The sequence below is a fragment of the Elephas maximus genome, chromosome 4 (assembly GCF_024166365.1).
Source record: "Elephas maximus indicus isolate mEleMax1 chromosome 4, mEleMax1 primary haplotype, whole genome shotgun sequence".
In the NCBI taxonomy this organism is placed as follows: domain Eukaryota; kingdom Metazoa; phylum Chordata; class Mammalia; order Proboscidea; family Elephantidae; genus Elephas; species Elephas maximus.
In genome coordinates this window covers 36,059,798-36,077,758 of record NC_064822.1, presented here as the reverse complement: position 1 = coordinate 36,077,758, position 17,961 = coordinate 36,059,798, and the positions used below count along the sequence as shown (strand labels likewise).

Sequence of the window (17,961 nt, the reverse complement as noted above, 5' to 3'; positions counted from 1 at the left end):
TGGCTTATTCTTTGGAATCCAGGGAATAAAGAATAAACTAGAAAGTAAAAGAAAGAAGAGTAAAAAAAAAGAGGGAGGGTACGAAAAATGAAATTCTTCTATAGAACGTTCCAGAACTTTACCTAGTAATAGAGAGATAGTCCCAGAGACCAAGGAGAAGGGACGTTACGTCATTTTATGTAAATACGCAGAGAAATTTGAATTGGCTATTAGATTTTTAAGAGAATGCAGCAGTTAGTATTGGTATATAACGAATCACTCTAAATTGTAGTGGTTTAAAACAACTCCATTTATTATTTCTCACAAGATACCTGTGTGTCAGCTTGGTGATTCTACTGATCTGGGTCAGATCTACTGATATTGGCTGGGCTTACTCATGTGTTTGCTTTCAGTTGCTGGATTGTATGGGGGCTGGCTGGTCAAGGACAGCCTCCATTGGAAAGATTGCACTTCTCCATGGCCAACAGAATATGTTCTCATGGCAGTGGTAGGGGTCCAAGAAAGGAGATGGAAACATTCAAGCAGTGTGTCCAACCTCATTTTGCTTCAAGTTTGCTATTGTCCCCTTTTGCCATATTGCTGAGCCCAGTGTCCGAGTGGGAGAGGACTGCAAAGATAAAGGACAAAGGATATGGATACAAGAAGCCATTGATTGGAGCATCAGTGCAATCCACCCAAAACTGTAAAAAAAACAACTGGAGGTGAAGGCTTGACTTAGAGACAAAATATAAAGGCAGGAAGTAAAAGGAGGGAAAACAAAAACAAAATAAAAGATGGCCACGTAAGGCAAGAGAGAAAATGTAGAGTAGATAAATTGAAGAGAGGGGAGAGTTGCTGGAAGGTCTACAGGAACCAAGTCATCTGATCTGGAAAACAAGCTCTGGCATAAAAATATAATACTCATGACAACAAAATAGATTACTTCAACTGAGAGCAATATAAATTCATGTTCTGATTCGGATATGGGAAAGGAAGAAATACAATAAATTACCACAGAGTAGTTCATAAAATATTTCACAGCTTGCAGAGGAAAACTGCAGTCTTACATGTTGGAGAATGAATGCAAGTGGCAAATTCTACTAAAAAAGCTTTCATATTTCCTCCTAAGCAGGTGTCTGTTTATATAATTTGAATTGGGATTTTTTTTTTCCTATGTTTTTTCTATCCTTTTGGCTTTTCTTGTTTAACTGTAAGTCTGTCTTACATGTAATTACATTCATATTAGCACTCCTCAACATGGAGTGTAAAACTGGGTAATAAAATAATGCTTATTAAGAAAAGTGATGATAGATAGATAGACAGACAGACGGATAGATAGCAAATTACTGGTTGCTGTCAAGTCAGCTCCGACTCATGGCAACCCCCTATATGTCAGAGTAGAACTGTGCTCCATAGGGTTTTCAGTGAGTGATTTTTCAGAAGTAGACACCAGGCCTTTCTTCCATGACATCTCTGGGTGGACCTGAACTTCCAACCTTTTGGTTAGTAGCCAAGTACATAAACCGTTTGCATCAGCCAAGGTGTGTGTGTCTCTATTTTACATACATACATATATATATATATATATATATATATATATATATATATATATATATATCTCCCCGCACATCTGTCAGTTTGTCGTACTGTGGTGGTTTACATGTTGCTGTGAATCTGGAAACTATGCTGCCGATATTTCAAAGACCAGCAGCATCACCCATGGTGGACATGTTTCAGTGGAGCTTCCAAACTAAGACTAGGAATAAGGACCTGGCTGTCTACCTCTGGAAAAATTGGCCAGTGAAAACCCTATGAATTGTAGTTGGAACATTGTCTGATATAGCCCTGGAAGATGAGCCTCTCAGGTTGGAAGGCACTCAGAATTCGACTGAGAAAGAGCTGTCTTCTCAAAGTAGAGTCAACCTTAACAACGTGAATGGCATAAAGTTTTCAGAACCTTCATTTGCTGAGGCAGTATAACTCAAAATGAGAAAAAACAGCTGCCAGTATCTATTAATAATCTGAACATGGAATTATAAAGTAGGAATCTGGGAAAACAGGAAGTAATCAAAAATGAAATGGAATGCAAAAAGATTGATATCCTAGGTATTAGTAAGCTGAAATAGACTGGTACTGGCTATTTTGAATCAGACAATCATATGGTCTACTATGGAGAAATGACAAATTGAGGAGAAATGGCATCACATTCATCGTCAAAAAGAACATTTCAAGATCTGTCCTGAAGTACAGTGCTGTCAGTTGTACGATAATATCCATATACCCATAAGGAAGACCAGTTAATATGACTATTATTCAGATTTACAAACCAACCACTAATACAAAAGGTGAGGAAATTGAAGATTTTCACCAACTTCTGCAGCTTGAAATTAATCAAACATACAATCAGGATGCATTGGTAATTACTGGTGATTGGAATGCAACGTTAGAAATAAAAAGAAGGATCTGTGTTTGGAAAATACAGACTTGGTGACAGAAACAACACAGGAGACAGCATGAGAGAATTTTGCAAGACCAATGACTTCATCATCACAAATACCTTTTCTCAACAACAGAAACAACATTTATACACATGGACCTCACCTGGATGGAATACAAAGGAATCAAATCGACTATGTTGTGGAAACTATGGAAAAGCTCAATAGCATCAATCAGAACAAGGCCAGGAATCGACTGCAGAACAGACTATCAATTGCTCCTAGGCAACTTTAAGTTGAAGCTGAAGAAAATTAGAGAAAATCCATGAGAACTAAAGTACGACTTTGGGTATATCCCACCTGAATTTAGAGACAGTCTCAGGAATAGTTTTGATGCATTGAGCACAAATGACCAAAGACCAGATGAGTTTTGGAATAACATGAAATACATCATACATGAAGAAAAGCAAAACGTCATTAAAAAGATATTAAGAAAGAAAAGACCAAAATGGATGTCAGAAGAGACTCTGAAATTTGCTCTTGAACATCAAGTAGCTGAAGCAAACAAAAGAAATGATGAAATAAAAGAGCCAAACAGAAGATTTCAAAGGGTGGCTTGAAAAGACAAAGTATTACAATGAAATGTGCAACGTTCTGGAAGTTAGAAAACCAAAGGGGGAGAACACACTTGGCATTTCTCAAGCTGAAAAGAACTGAAAAAAAATTCAAGCCTCGAGTTGCAGTATTGAGGAATTCTAGGAGGAAAATACTGAACAACACGGGAAGCATCAAAAGACTATGGAAGGAATACACAGAGTCACTGTACGAAAAAGAATTGGTTGCTATTCAGCCATTTCAGGAGATAGCCTATGATCAATAAACAATGGTACTGAAGGAAGAAGTCTAAGCTGCACTGAAAAAAAAAAAAAAAAAAAGCGTTGGCAAAAAACAAGATTCCAGAAAATGATGGAATGCTGTCCTAGTTATCCAGTGCTGCTATAACAGAAACACTGCAAATGGATGGTTTTAACAAATGGAATTTTATTCTCTCACAGTCTAGGAGGCTAGAAGCCCAAATTCAGGGCACCAGCTCCAGGGGAAGGCTTTCTGTCTCTGTTGGCCCTGGGGGAAGGCTCTTGTCATCAATCTTTCCCTGTTCAGGGAGCTTCTCAGCAAAGGGACCCTGGGTCCAAAGGACACGCTGTGCTCCCAGTACTTCTTTCTTGGTGGTATGAGATCAAAAAATATTGATTTAAAACAAAACCTAATCTTGTAGATTGAGTCCTGCCTTGTTAACAACAACAACAAAAAAACTGCCTCTAAATCTGCCTCATTAAGATCATAGAGGTAGAATTTACAACACATAGGAAAATCACATCAGATGACAAAATGCTAGACAATCACACAATACTAGAAATCATGGTCTAGCCAAGTTGACATATTTTGGGGGGACACAATTCAATCCATAACAAATACCAATTGAAATGGTTCAACAAACGGATGCAGTGCTGGAGGTGCTTATTCATCTATGCCAAGAAATTTGGAAGATAGCTCCTGGCCAGCCGACTGGAAGAGATCTGTATTTGTGCCCATTCCAAAGAAAGGTGATCCAACAGAATGCGAAAATTATTGAACAATATCATTAATATCACACACAAGTAAAATTTTGCTGAGGATCGTTCAAAAGCAATTGCAGCAATTCATCCACAGGGAACTGGCTGAGGTTCAAACCTGATTCAAAACTGGTCATGGAATAAGGAATATCATTGCTGATGTGGATAAATCTTGGCTAAAAGCAGAAAATACCAGGAAGATGCTTACCTGTGTTTTATTGACCATGAAAAGGGATTTGACTGTGTGGATCATAACAAATTATGGATATCCTTGCAAAGAATGGGAATTTCAGAACACATAATTGTGCTTATGCAGAACCTGTACATAGACCATGAGGCAGCCGTTGGAACAGAACAAGGGGATACTGCATGGTTTAAAGTCAGGAAAGGTGTGCATCAGGGTTGTATCCTTTCACCATAATTATTCAGTCTGTATGCTGAGCAAATAACCTGAGAAGCTGGACAATATGAAAAAGAACACAACATTAGGATTAGAGGAAGATTTGTAAACAGCCTGCGATGTGCAGATGACACAACCTTGCTTTCTGAAAACAAAGAGGACTTGAAGCATTTACTGATGAAGATCAAAGACTACAGCCCTGTGTGGCTTAGACCTCAACATAAAGAAAACAAAAATCCTCACAACTGGACCATTAAGCAACATCAATAAATGGAGAAAACATTGAAGTTGTCAAGGATTTCATTTTACTTGGATCCACAATTAATGCCCATGGAAGCTACAGTCAAGCAATCAAATGACCTCTTTAAAGTGTTAAAAAGCAAAGATATCACTTTGGGGCCTGAGGTACTCCTGAGCCAAGCCATGATATTTTCAATGACTTCATATACATGGGAAAGCTGCACAATGAATAAGGAAGACAGAAGAATTGACACCTTTAAATTGCAGTGTTGGTGAAAAATATTGAATATATCATTCACTGGCAGAAGAACCAACAAGTTTTTCTTGGAAGAAGTACAGCCAGAATGCTTTTCAGAACCAAAGGTGGTAAGACTTTGTCTCATGTACTCTGGACTTGTTATCAGGAGGGACCACTCCCTGGAGAAGGACATCATGATTGGTAAAGTAGAGGCTCAGTGAAAAAGAGGAAGACCCTCAATGAGATGAATTGCCACAGTGGCTGCAACGATGGTCTCTAGCATAACAAGGATCATGAGGATGGTGCAGGACAGGGCAGTGTTTCGTTCTGTTGTGCATAGGGTCACTATGAGTCAGAACCGACTGGACTGCAACATGTTAACAGAACCTTAGATGACCCATAATAAATCATAAATTTTCCTTGTGACTTGCAACCAGAATGATGAAGCTTGACACCCACTAACAATTTCCAAATTCAACAGTATACTAACCAATAATGATATTGTTAAATATATATTCAGCAATGTGTTCTCCTAGGATTTGTACCTGTAAGATCACCTAAGAACAAAGATTTTAGAATAACTCTAAAAAGATAAATCTTTAATGGTGTCTTTTAGGAAAACAAATAGGGAAGCATTTCTATTTCTGAAATTAAAGCCCATATCAAATGTATGTATGGTGTGTCTGTATAGGTGGTCTACCAACTGTCTGTCCGTTTATTGTACTGCGACGGCACTGGGTTTTTTACTTGCATGTTCCTATGATATTGGAAGCTATGCCACCAGTATTTCAAATACCAGCAGGGTCATCCACTGTGGGCAAGTTTCGGTGAAGCTTTCAGACTAAGACTAGAAAGAAAGGACTGGAGATCTACTTCTGAAAATTAGCACTGAGAACCTAATGGATTACAACAGAATACTGTCCAATGTAGTTCTGGAAAATGAGCCCAAACACGTCAGTGATCATGAAGATGGCACAGGACTCGACAACGTTTTGTTCTGTTTGGTCACTATGAGTTACAGCGAGCTCAACAGCATCTAACAACACACGTTGTTTTTGTTAGGGGCTGTCAAGTCGGTTCCGACTCGTAACAACCCTATGTAACATACAGGTGGTAAATTTTCAACATACAGCATCAGTTAGGGGATCTTTCTGAGAATCTGTTATTTTCAACTTCAAGAAATCATCCTGAGGACCAGGAACTCCCTTGACACTTTAACCCCTCAAATTTCACTAAACTGTTATTGTTTTTAGATATTCTGTTTATATTCTCTAATATTTCTCTCCCCTTCTCTAGTATTTCAAACCCATCCCCTGGTTTTACCCACTAAACAAGGGGCTCAAACTCTCCCCCCTGAATGAAATTCAAATCTAACACACAACTGTCTGCTTCTTCTTTTCCAGATTCCTGTCTTGGTCACACAGATAAGTTCCACCAATCATCCAGTCAAAGTGGGGCTGTCTGATGCATTTGTCGTTGTCCACAGGATCCAGCAAATTCCCAGTATGTAGAAGAAGGGTATTCGCAAAGTGTGAGCCTTCTGTGGGGGTAAATTTAAAGGGATTAATCTTGGGCAGATACAACTCTTTGAACCAAAGAATCCCTTAGCTAATTGCTGCTTGTTAATTATATTGTTTGGTTTATAACTCCCATTGTGGTTTGCTATCTCACTGTTACTCTTGAACTGATAATTTAGGTAAAGAAAAATTTAATAGCCAAGCCAAGAGTGTGTGATTTTGTATTCTTCGGGGTAGCCTGCTTGATTGCACAGATATATTTCTTCATAAAAGCATATGACTGTCGGATTATTTGACTCACAGGCATATGACTTTTCATGTGTGTTTGCTTTTTTATTTTCAATAAATTTCTTAGCAAATTAGCAGCTTTGTACCATTTTATATTTAACAAGCTTGCATGAAACTGGGAGTCTAAAAGGAAGGTGAAAGAAAAAGTATTAATTTAGGCAAAATAAAAATTTTGGTAGAACTATACCTACCAGAAAAGATATGTTTATCCTTTATTTAAATTATTTTATCCTACCTAATTTTTTACTGTAGTTTACTTTTATAAAAGAAAAACATGTCGCTTCAAGCAGCCATTCATATTAGAAAATCAAAATGTTACTGGTCTTTTGTAGTAGTTCTGATCATGTAAATAGCCTTGGTATGAAAACTACTGTTTTGAACTTCTTCAAAAACAGTCATCAGGAAGGCTTGAGTTTGTTATTATGGGGTGTATTTGTCCATTTGGTTCCCAAATGTGCTCATTTCCAGCAAGGGTTGATAAAAAAATACGTCGCAGGATTAGATCATTTCTTTCCCTTTATCGGCTCTTTTTCTTCTTTTATTCCTTTATAATGTTAGATTTAATTTATCATATGCATATGCTGTTTGGTCTTGATGTGAGCTAATTCTCTTTAATTATGTCATCTTTCAAATATAAAAAGTAAATGGAGTGGAAATTATTTAGACTTTTCAGATCAATTGAATGGCTGGAAATGTTATAGGGATTATCCTGCAACTATTTTTTAGAACTAAGTACGTATCTGGCAGTCGCCTTCAGGAATAACGTGTATCTTCCATGGGGCTTCTCCTTGTTAGCTGAAAATTTGCGGGAGATAATATTTGAGGGAACAGTTACATCAAGGCAGATTTTCCGGAAACTGAATTCCCTGTGAACAAAGCAAGGATATATTAGTATGTGTCAGCAACATAAAGGCATCCTGACAGAACTCTTAAAGAGGCTGAGCCCTGGCACAGCCAAAATTGGCTTCTTTTTGAGGAGGACGTTCTCACATTCTTCTGTTCAGAGGTGTTAAATCAAGCATGACTTAAGTCAATTATTGCAAATGTAAAAGGAAACACGAGTTTTAGTTTATTTGTTGGTTCTTTTCATCGCTGGAAGAATTTTATTTGCAGCTTCCTCAGAAGGCATCTTGGTCCACATTGGTGTTCTGATACATTATTATTTAGTGAAAAGACCTACCAAAGTACAAATGAAATTTTTTTTCTGAATGTATTTTAATACGAGGAGCCCTGGTGGTGCTGTGTTGTTAAAGCATTCGGCTGCCATCTGAAAGGTCAGCAGTTCAAACCCACCAGCCTCTCCGCAGGAGAAAGATGTGGCAGTCTGCTTCCATAAAGATTTACAGCCTTGGAAACCCTACAGGGCCATTATACTCTGTCCTATAGGGTATCTATGAGTCAGAATCAATTTGACTTTGACAGCAACATCATCTTGGTCCACATTGCTGTTCTGATATATCATTGTTTAGAGAAAAGACCTACTAAAGTACAAATTTTTTTTTGCAAATGTATTTTAATATACAAGTATTTTGTCAGTATGTTCCCAATGATAAAATTATACTTAGACTCCAGAGTCCCAGAATGCAATTGTGCATCCCTATTTATGCTGTAGGAGTCCCTGAGTGATGTGAACAGTTAAGCATTTGACTACTAACTGAAAGGTTGGTGGTTTGAACCTACCCAGAGGTGCCTTAGAAGAAAGACTTGGCAATCTGCTTCCCAGAGTTCCCCTATGGAGCACATTCTACTCTATACTCATGGGAGTCACCATGAGTCAGAATCGACTGGACAGCAACAGGCTTATTTATACTGTAAAATGTTATCTGTTATGTTGTTGGGGGGAAAAAAATCCTTCCCAAATATAAATTTCATCAAGTAAATGAGCAAAATTTACATAAATTTTGAGAATAGATTATGTCTAAATTTTAAGACTCAGCATTCATCTAAAAAATTACTCAAACCTAGAGCTCAGAGAAAAGCTCCCCTCAGGCACGGTGCATGCTAGAATGGTAGTGACATTCCTTCTTGGCTTCACTGTTCATTCCTGAGAAAATTAGCCAAGAAGGAATGGAAGTTCTGAGCCTCTAATCCGCCTGTATCTGCCTTTAGATGGGACCATATTTCAGCAGGAATTTTGGAATTGATATTCTCTACTTTAAAACTCTTTTTTGAGAACTGAAATTTCAAATCTCCCTAGAAATCTGTTCCCACATTTATAAAGTGTCACTATCTCTGTCACATGAGCTTCTGTTTAAGAGGAAAAATATAGTTGCATTGCATTCTTAGCTAAAAAAAAAAGATTAAGATAACCAAAGATGAACATAATACAATTTATATGAATATGATTTTTTTCTGAAATAAATATGATTTCTAGAGGTTTGTTGGATGATTCTTATTTGTGCAGTCATAATTTACATAAATAAGTCCTTTTCAGAATTCTGTTTCCATATTTTACAACCCTCATTAATATGAGAGCTGTACTTGTAGGGAATTAAATCCTTCATCCCTGTGACCCTTTTTTTCGCCTCCTGAATGAATTTAAGGAACAACTGATCATTATGCTAAGTAATGGGCCATTTCATTTCTTCCGTATTTCAAAGTGCATGAAATGGGACCCTGTTCTCAAGAGATCAATTTTCGGTTCTTTTATTCATTTTGGTTACATGGGTTATAGAACCTATATCCTTGGCTTAATCTAGCTGTGGCAACCTGGGGATCTGAGCTGCGACCTGGAGAATAATTTTTTTCCCAGTGGGACCACCGTTGCTATACCATTCTTATCAGATTTGTTGAAGGTTTGATAAAGTATTTGAGGAGCCCTGTTGGCTTAGTGGTTAAGAGCTTGGCTGCTAACCAAATCTACCAGCTGCTCCTCGGAAATCCTATGGGGCAGCTCTACTCTGTCCTGTACGGTCGCTATGAGTCAGAATTGACTTGATGACAAGAGGTTTGGTTTTTTTTTTAGGCAAGTTTAACGTACTTATTATGAGAAATCTCCCTACCACTTCCCCGTATCAACAATGAAAAAAAAGGGTTTTTTTTAGTTCTAATTTTTTATTATTTACCACCCACTGCCTTTGAGTTGATTCCAACTCATAGCGACCCTATAGGACAGAGTAGAACTGCCCAATAGAGTTTCCAAGGAGCGCCTGGTGGACTCAAACTGCTGACCTCTTGGCTAGCAGCTATAGCACTTAACCACTACACCACCAGGGTTTCCTTTTAGTTCTTACAGTCTTCCAAATAATAAAGGAAATGATTTTGATGTAACTTTCACTTGTATTTAATTAAGGTAGTCTTTATCTTTCACATGACATAAGGTGATCTGATAGTTTAAAATATCGAAGGGAATTCAGGTGTTAATTAGTAAATTGATAAATAGTTCTGAGGTTACAAGAGAAATTCCTTTCTCCTTAAAAAACACCAAAAAAAAAAGTCTAGAGTGAAGTTAACCCTTATATAGGTAAAAAAAAAAAAAAAGATAAAAATTTCTTAACAGTCCAGAAAGTATAAGGGATATTAGAGCGCTAATACTAGTCTTTGACACAGTGGCTGTAACAGTGGGCTCAAGCATAACAACAATTGTGAGGATGGCACAAGCCTGGGCAGTGTTTTTTTTTTTTCTGTCGTATGTAGGGTCACTCTGTGTCGGAACCGACTTGAGGGAACCTAACAACAACAACAACAGTGGTCATGAGCCCATGAGCATTTTACGTAATCTCTGTAACTTTCTTTGTACGTAAAGTGAGCATCATGGTACTTAAAATGCGCTGTGTAAGGCCCTCAGTGCCTGGCACAAAGTAAGCACTTTACTTACTTAGACCTCTTGTTTTATTCATCGTCATCATCATTACTTGAAAAGACAGTGATAATGACTGAGATGTCCACGCCCAGCCCAGGTGCCCATCAGAGTGCAGCCACAGGGGATTTCCTCTAAGAATCACCCTAACACTGACCCTCTGGAACCCTCATTCTCTCTGCTGTGACACCGTGTGCTTTATGATGTCTCTTCATCAAGCTTTTTGTCTGTGTCTGTCTGTCTATGTGTACTTACGTCTCTGCATCACTTCTTATTTTTTGTAAAACTTTAGAAACAGAAAGGAATACAGAAATCAAGTAATGCAATCTTCACAGTTACACGTGTGGGAAAAGAAAACACAGTTGTACATACAGTGACTTTAGTTTTTTGTTACAAAAACATGAGTGAAAAATATATTGTTATTGTTGTTGGGTGCCATGCAGTCAATTCCAATTCATTTCTACCCCATGTGGCAGTGTAGAACTGTCCCATGGAGTTTTCTTGGCCATCGTCTTCATGGAAGCAGATTACCAGGTCATTCTCCTGTAGAGCCACTGGGTGGGTTTGAACCACCAACCTTTCATTGCAACACCAACTTGTGATTATAAACCCTGATTGATGGTGACCCCATATATGCCTGAGTACAACTGTGCTCTGTAGGGTTTTCAATTCAAGGTGGGGTTTTGGGAAATAGATCACCAGGTCTTTCTTCTGAGGCACTCTGGGTGGACTAGAATCTTCAACCTTTTAGTTTGCACCACCCAGGAACTCTGTGACTATAAACAGTGCATTTTAATTCAGAACATATAACCCAAAGAGGAAAACTTAAGTTACCTGTAAATCCACTACAGAGAGAAAGCAATAAATGCTTTTATGTATTTCTCTTTTGTTTTTAGTATGTACACACACACAGAGACACTAAGAAAATTGACATTGTGCTGTACATATTTTTGCCATGTGTTTTTCCTTTAACATATGTAACATATTTTTCTATGCTGTTAAGTACCCATCTAAAACATGGTCATAAATGGTGTGCCAAATCCCTTTGTTTTATATTTTACATAGTCATATAGGTGGCTTCTCGTGTTAATTATCAGTAACATGGTGCTGAACAACCATTTTTTAAAATGTTTATGCATACCTCTGCTGATTCTCAAAAAATGAATATGTAGAAGTTGAATGTTAATGACCTTTTGTATGATTTGACAAATTGCCTTCCGTAAAGGTTGGACCAATTTACTCTCCCACCAGTACTGCATTAAATATCCTGTTTCCCCAAATGCTCTCAGACACTATTATCATTTTTTTAAACTTTGTAAATTTGATAAGCAGAACATGGTATTTCATTGTTGTTCTAATTATCTTTCAGTTACCAGAGAGTTTGAACATTGTCATATATTCATAGGTCATTTGTAATTTCCATAATTTCTTGTTAAATAATTCTGTTAAATAATTCTCAGCATCGGCTTACGTCCCTCCAAGTCCTTTTACACAGTGTGCAGAAATTTCTCTGCATAAATATGCCATTCTCACTAGTACCGTTTGTACTTGTTTGTTTCTCTCTCCTCCAATGTAACAGTTTGAATTTCAGCCTTATCTCTAGGGTGCTGACCTTCCCCATCACGGCTCACCACTTCTCTACCCTCAGAGCTTAATGAACATAACATTTCCACCAAGAAACTCATGCAGATGTGGTTTTTTTGATTGGAAAATTTAAGGCTGTGTCATTTTAGTAACATATAAGTTACTCTGGCATACACCTGCAGAATTCTAGCACTAGGAACCTACCTGGAAAGCAGCTGACCTAACTGGAAATGGGTCCACTACAAGTTACGATAATGACTCTTTATGAATCTCTTAGAATATTCTACTTTTTTCTTCTCACCAGCAGAACATTATCTGGTGCTTTCTTAATGTCAGGCCCTTTTTCACCAGCATCTGCTGTTTTAAACATTTTAACGTTGTGCTACAATGTGCCTGTGCTTTGTTGGTTATTTGTCACAGCTCAATAGTAAATGTTAGTACTTTCACAAATACAAATGACAATTAATTTGAACAGCAAATATATTTAAAAAGTACTTAGAAGTGCAGTGACATTTTATATATTTTACTGTACATGGTCTCAAAATTATGCTTACGCACTGGATAAAATCACCTTAAAAATCAAAAGTAAATAGAGATTTATGAGTACGCAAAATATCTTACACTTTAATTCTCAAAAAGATGATGGCATAGACCAGGACTGTCCAATAGAACTTTCTGCACTGGTAGAAATGTTCTAAATCTGAGCGATCTAGTATGGTAGTCACTAGCCACATGTGGTCTCTGTGTGCGTGGAATGTGACTAGTGAGATTGAGGAATTGAATTTTTAATTTGATTTAATTAATTAATTTAGGTTTAAAGAACCACCTGTAACTAGTGACTACTTTATGGGGCAATACAAGAATAGACCATATGTAACCCATATAACCCATTGCAGTTGAGTCAATTCTGGGCCATAGCAACTGTATAGTACAGAGTAGAAGGGCACCATAGGGTTTCCAAGGAGCGCCTGGTGGATTCGAACTGCCGATCTTTTGGTTAGCAGCCAGACTGTTAACCACTGCACCACCAGGCCATATATACATATTTAAATAAAGTATTAAATTCCAAGTAGAATATTCACATAAATAATTTTTTTATTTGCCTTTAAAAGGCCTTGAATTTTATAGATTTGGGCAAATAATAAAATTTCTCATTTCTGTCTGCTTTTCCCCCAGAGAAAACAACTTTTAATTTTTAGCTGGTGGCAGGACACATTTATTATACTTACTTAGCAACTATAACAGAAAACATTTTGTCAAAACTATAAAAAAACAAATAATCTTAGGAAAACCTTGAGGATTTTTTTTCTTTGATAATATTTTATATGATTCTCTCAAGTTCTTTCAGCAGAGAAACTGAGCATCATCACTTGTTATTTTCAAAGTTATCTGGGTTTTTTAATTACGTTAAAAACAGATCAATCTATAAATCCTTCAACAGTTTGTCATCACACCTCCTTGCTTCTCAAAATGGAAAACCCTTCAAAATTATTAATTTTACAGAAGATGAGATTGCATCTGTTTACAGTACAACTTCATTAAGTGCTTGGCTTCTCCAGTATGCACTCCCTCGCTAAAGACTCAGTGAGAGGGAAATCATGACACTTTTTCATAAAATATCGCCTCATGAAACGCTTCCAAGTTAGGAAGAATTATATAAAATGATATGTTATTCTTTTAATACTTACATTTATAGCATACTTTATTTTATTTTTTTAAAGAGGGACTTGATTTTTAAAGAGAAGTAGAAATCTAAGAATTCTGGATATTGGAAATCACATACTAAACAATTTTGACACATTTGGGAATTTTTCTAGAATTTTTATGAACAAAAAAGGGTTCTTTCAGGGACTTGTGGCTCTTTCGTTTTAATTAATTATTTAATTGATAGATTGGTTAGTAAGTCAATTAGTTGACATTTCATTCCCGTACAACAGTCTCAGATAATAAATGGATATTTACCTAATTCTAACTATACAGAAACTATGTTGGCAAGAATATCCGCTGAATTTCCCTCCCATCTGGCCTTCACCTTAATCTTATTTCTAACTGTAATGAATTCAGAGATGAAAATGACCATTCTGTTAGCAAATATTTATATGATTTTATTACATTCCTTTAAGTAAGTTTGTACCTGTTTAGACTTCTACTTCTCAATATAGTTAATAAAGCTGTTTTTTTTTTAATGTAAAAGCCTTAAATTCAGAAAGAGCTTTACTATATAGTTAGATATTCAACAAATTTAAATAACATTCGTTTGTTCATCAAATACTTATTGAATACCTGTTAGGCAAGAATTTATGAGTGTGAAGAAGGGAAAACAAACTTAATGTACTTTAATACTGATCAAAAGCTCATCCTTGGAAAACTGTAATCAGTGGTTGCCTCACTATGGAAGGCATAGGAAAGTGGCCAAAACAGTTCTGGAAAATAATCGAACCTGAATTTTTCTATCTAGTTCTATCATCATACCTAAAGAAAGCAAGAGGCCATTAAAAAAGACAGGAAAGAAAGAAAAGAACAAAATAGATATCAGAAGAGACTCTGAAAGTTGCTCTTGAACGTTGAGTAGCTAAAGTGAAAGGAAGAAATGAAGTGAAAGAGCTGAACAGAAGATTTCAAAGGGTGGCTCAAGAAGGCAAAATATTATAATGACATGTGCAAAGACCTGGAGTTAGAAAACCAAAAGGGAAGAACACACTTGGCATTTCTCAAGCTGGAAGAAATGAAGAAAAATTCAAGCCTCGAGTTGCAATATTGAAGGATTCTATGGGGAAAATCTCAAATGACACAGGAAGCATCAAAAGAAGATGGAAGGAATACAGAGTTACTATACCAAAAAGAACTGGTCAACTTTCAACCATTTCAGGAGATAGCATATGATTAGGAACCAGTGGTAGTAAAGGAAGAAGTTCAAGCTGCACTGAAGGCATTGCTGAAAAATAAGGCTCCAGGAGTTGACAGAACACCAGTCGAGATGTTTCAGCAAAGGCATGCAGCACTTCAAGTGCTTACTGGTCTACGCCAAGAAACTTGGAATTCAACTACCAGGCCAACTGACTGGAAGAGATCCATATTTATGCCTATTCCAAAGAAAGGTGATCCCACTGAACGCAGAAATTATTTTACAATATCATTAATGTCACATGCAAGTACAGTTTTGCTGAAGATCATTCAAAAGCAGGTGCAGCCGTACATCAACAGAGAGCTGCCAGAAATTCAAGCCAGGTGCAGGAGAGGACATGGAACCAGAGGTACCACTGATAATGCCAGTGGTATCCTTTCCTGGCCGAAAGAAGAGAATACTAGAAAGATATTTACTTGTATTTTGTTGACTGTGCAAAGGTATTCGGCTGCACGGATACCATTATGGATGACATTGCAAAAAAATCAGAATTCCAAAACACTTAATTGTGCTCAAGAGGAACCTGCACATAGATTAGGAGGCAGTCGTTTGAGTGGAACAAGGTGATACTGCATGGTTTAAAGTCAGGAAAGGTGTGCATTAGGGTTGTATCCTTTCTCCATACTTAGTCTGTATGCTAGACAAATAATCCGAGAAGCTGGACTATATGCAAAAGACCAGGGCATCAGAATTGGAGTAAGACTCATTAACTTCAATATGCGGATGACACAACTTTGCTTGCTGAAAGTGAAGAGGACTTGAAGCACTTACTCTTGAAGATCAAAAGCTACAGCCTACAGTGTGGATTACACCTCAAAATAAAGAAAATAAAAATCCTCACAACTGGACCAATAAGGAATATCATGATAAACGGAGAAAAGACTGAAGTTGTCAAAGATTTCATTTTACTTGGATCCACAATCAACACCCATGGAAGCAGTAGTCAAGAAATCAAGACACATTGCATTGGGCAAATCTGCTGCAAAAGACCTCTTTATAGTTGTTTTAGTCATCTAGTGCTGCTATGACAGAAATACCACAAGTGAATTACTTTAACAAAGAGAAATTTATTTTCTCACACTCTAGTAGGTTACGAGTCCAAATTCAGGGCGTTGGCTCCGGGGGAAGGCTTTCTCTCTCTGTTGGCTCTGGAGGAAGGTCCTCAATCTTTCCCTGGTTGAGGAGCTTCTCAGGCACAGGGACCCCATGTCCAAGGGACACACTCTGCTCCTGGTGCTGCTTTCTTGGTGCTGTGAGGTCCCCAACTCTCTGCTTGCTTCCCTTCCCCTTTATCTTTTGAGAGATAAAAGGTGGTGCAGGCCACCCCCCAGGGAAACTCCCTTTGCCTTGGATCAGGGAGGTGACTTGAGTAAGAGTGATGTTACAATCCCATCCTAATCCTCTCAACATAAAATTACAATTACAAAATGGAGGACAACCACACAATACTGGGAGTCATGGCCTAACCAAGTTGATACACACGTTTTTGGGGGGGCTTAATTCAATCCATGACAATAGTGTTAAAAAGCAAATATGTCACCTTGAAGACTAAGATGCACCTGACTCAAGCCATGGTGTTTTCAATTGCCTCATAAATGCATGCGAAAGCTGGACAATGAATAAGAAAGACTGAAGAAGGATTAATGCATTTGAATTATGGTGTTGGTGAAGAATGTTGAATATACCATGAACTGCCAACAGAATGAACAAATGTTTCTTGGAAGAAGTACAGCCAGAATGTTCCTTAGAAGCAAGGGTGAGGAGACTACATATCACATGCTTCGGACATGTTACCAGGAGAGATCAGTCCCTGGAGAAGGACATAATGGTAAAGTGGAAGGTTAGCAAAAAAGAGGAAGACCCTCAACAAGATGGATTGACACAGTGGCTGCAACTATGGGCTTAAGCATAGCAATGGTTGTGAGAATGGCACAGCACCGGGCAGTGTTCCTTATGTTGTACATAGGGTCGCTATGAGTTGGAACTAATTCGATGGCACCTGACAACAACAGAAACAGTTCTATCTGCCGTTTTTGTTTTAAATTATGACCTTAGATATTAGATGTGCCCTTATTCTTTTTCATATTTTCCTTCAAATTCATACTTTCTCTTGCCTTAATAATCTCCTACTTCTCGATCACATAATTAATATTTGTATATTATGCATGCTCAGGTAATTTATGAAATCTGGTCATTTAGGTTTTAGCAAGGAGCCCTGGTGTTACAGTGGTTAAGTGCTTGTCCACTAACCAAAAGGTTGGCCGTTCAAACCCACGAGCCACTCCTTGGGAGAAAAGACCTGAAGATCTGTTCCTGTGACAGTTACAGCTTAAGAACCCTATGTGGCCATCCTACTCTTTCCAATGTGTAAGCAACTCAAGGGTACACAACAACTGGTTTTAACAGTGCCTTGGAACTTTGAAAGCAGTGAGGGAATGATGCAATCAGAGGAAAGCCTAATAGGTTCAGGTTAGCATGTCGGTGTCACCTAGACGTTATGTTGCCTTATCTAATGCCTAATTCTATTATCATTTAATTGAATTAGTACTGCAGAGGGAATAAAAACACCATGGTTGAGGCTAAAGCATATAATGTTTATAGATGCTTTGCGTAATAACTCCAACTAACTCATTCTCTTAATGCATTGCATTTTTTGTGTGTGAGAGAAGCTGGTAACTGCTGTAATCCCAGTGCTGTAATAGTGCCCTTTATATCTCAAGGCTTCCCCCGTCCCCTTCCCGGGGTCTTCATACTGGAGATGAAGCTTGTCGTAGTATAATGCAGTGCTTTTACGTTTAAGGATCCTCTTTAAATATTGCTGTGTATTGGGCTTAATTTGAACTAGGAAAACAATGAAACAACCATTGGAGCAAATCATTGCACATTGTCAACACATAAATAAGGAAATGTTGGCCAGTCATTTGTTTGACAATTCCAACAAAATATTTACATAAAGGTAAGAA

At 37.6% G+C, this 17,961-nt stretch overlaps 1 protein-coding gene across 1 annotated transcript in view; it reads left to right on the top strand.

Annotated features, from left to right (window-relative positions):
- PLXDC2 (plexin domain containing 2) overlaps window positions 1-17,961 on the top strand; it is a 547,478-nt gene that overhangs the window by 386,393 nt on the left and 143,124 nt on the right. The window contains exon 7 of the mRNA XM_049881892.1: window positions 6,309-6,408. Coding sequence (XP_049737849.1) covers window positions 6,309-6,408 — 100 coding nt within the window. The remainder of the gene's footprint in view (window positions 1-6,308; window positions 6,409-17,961) is intronic.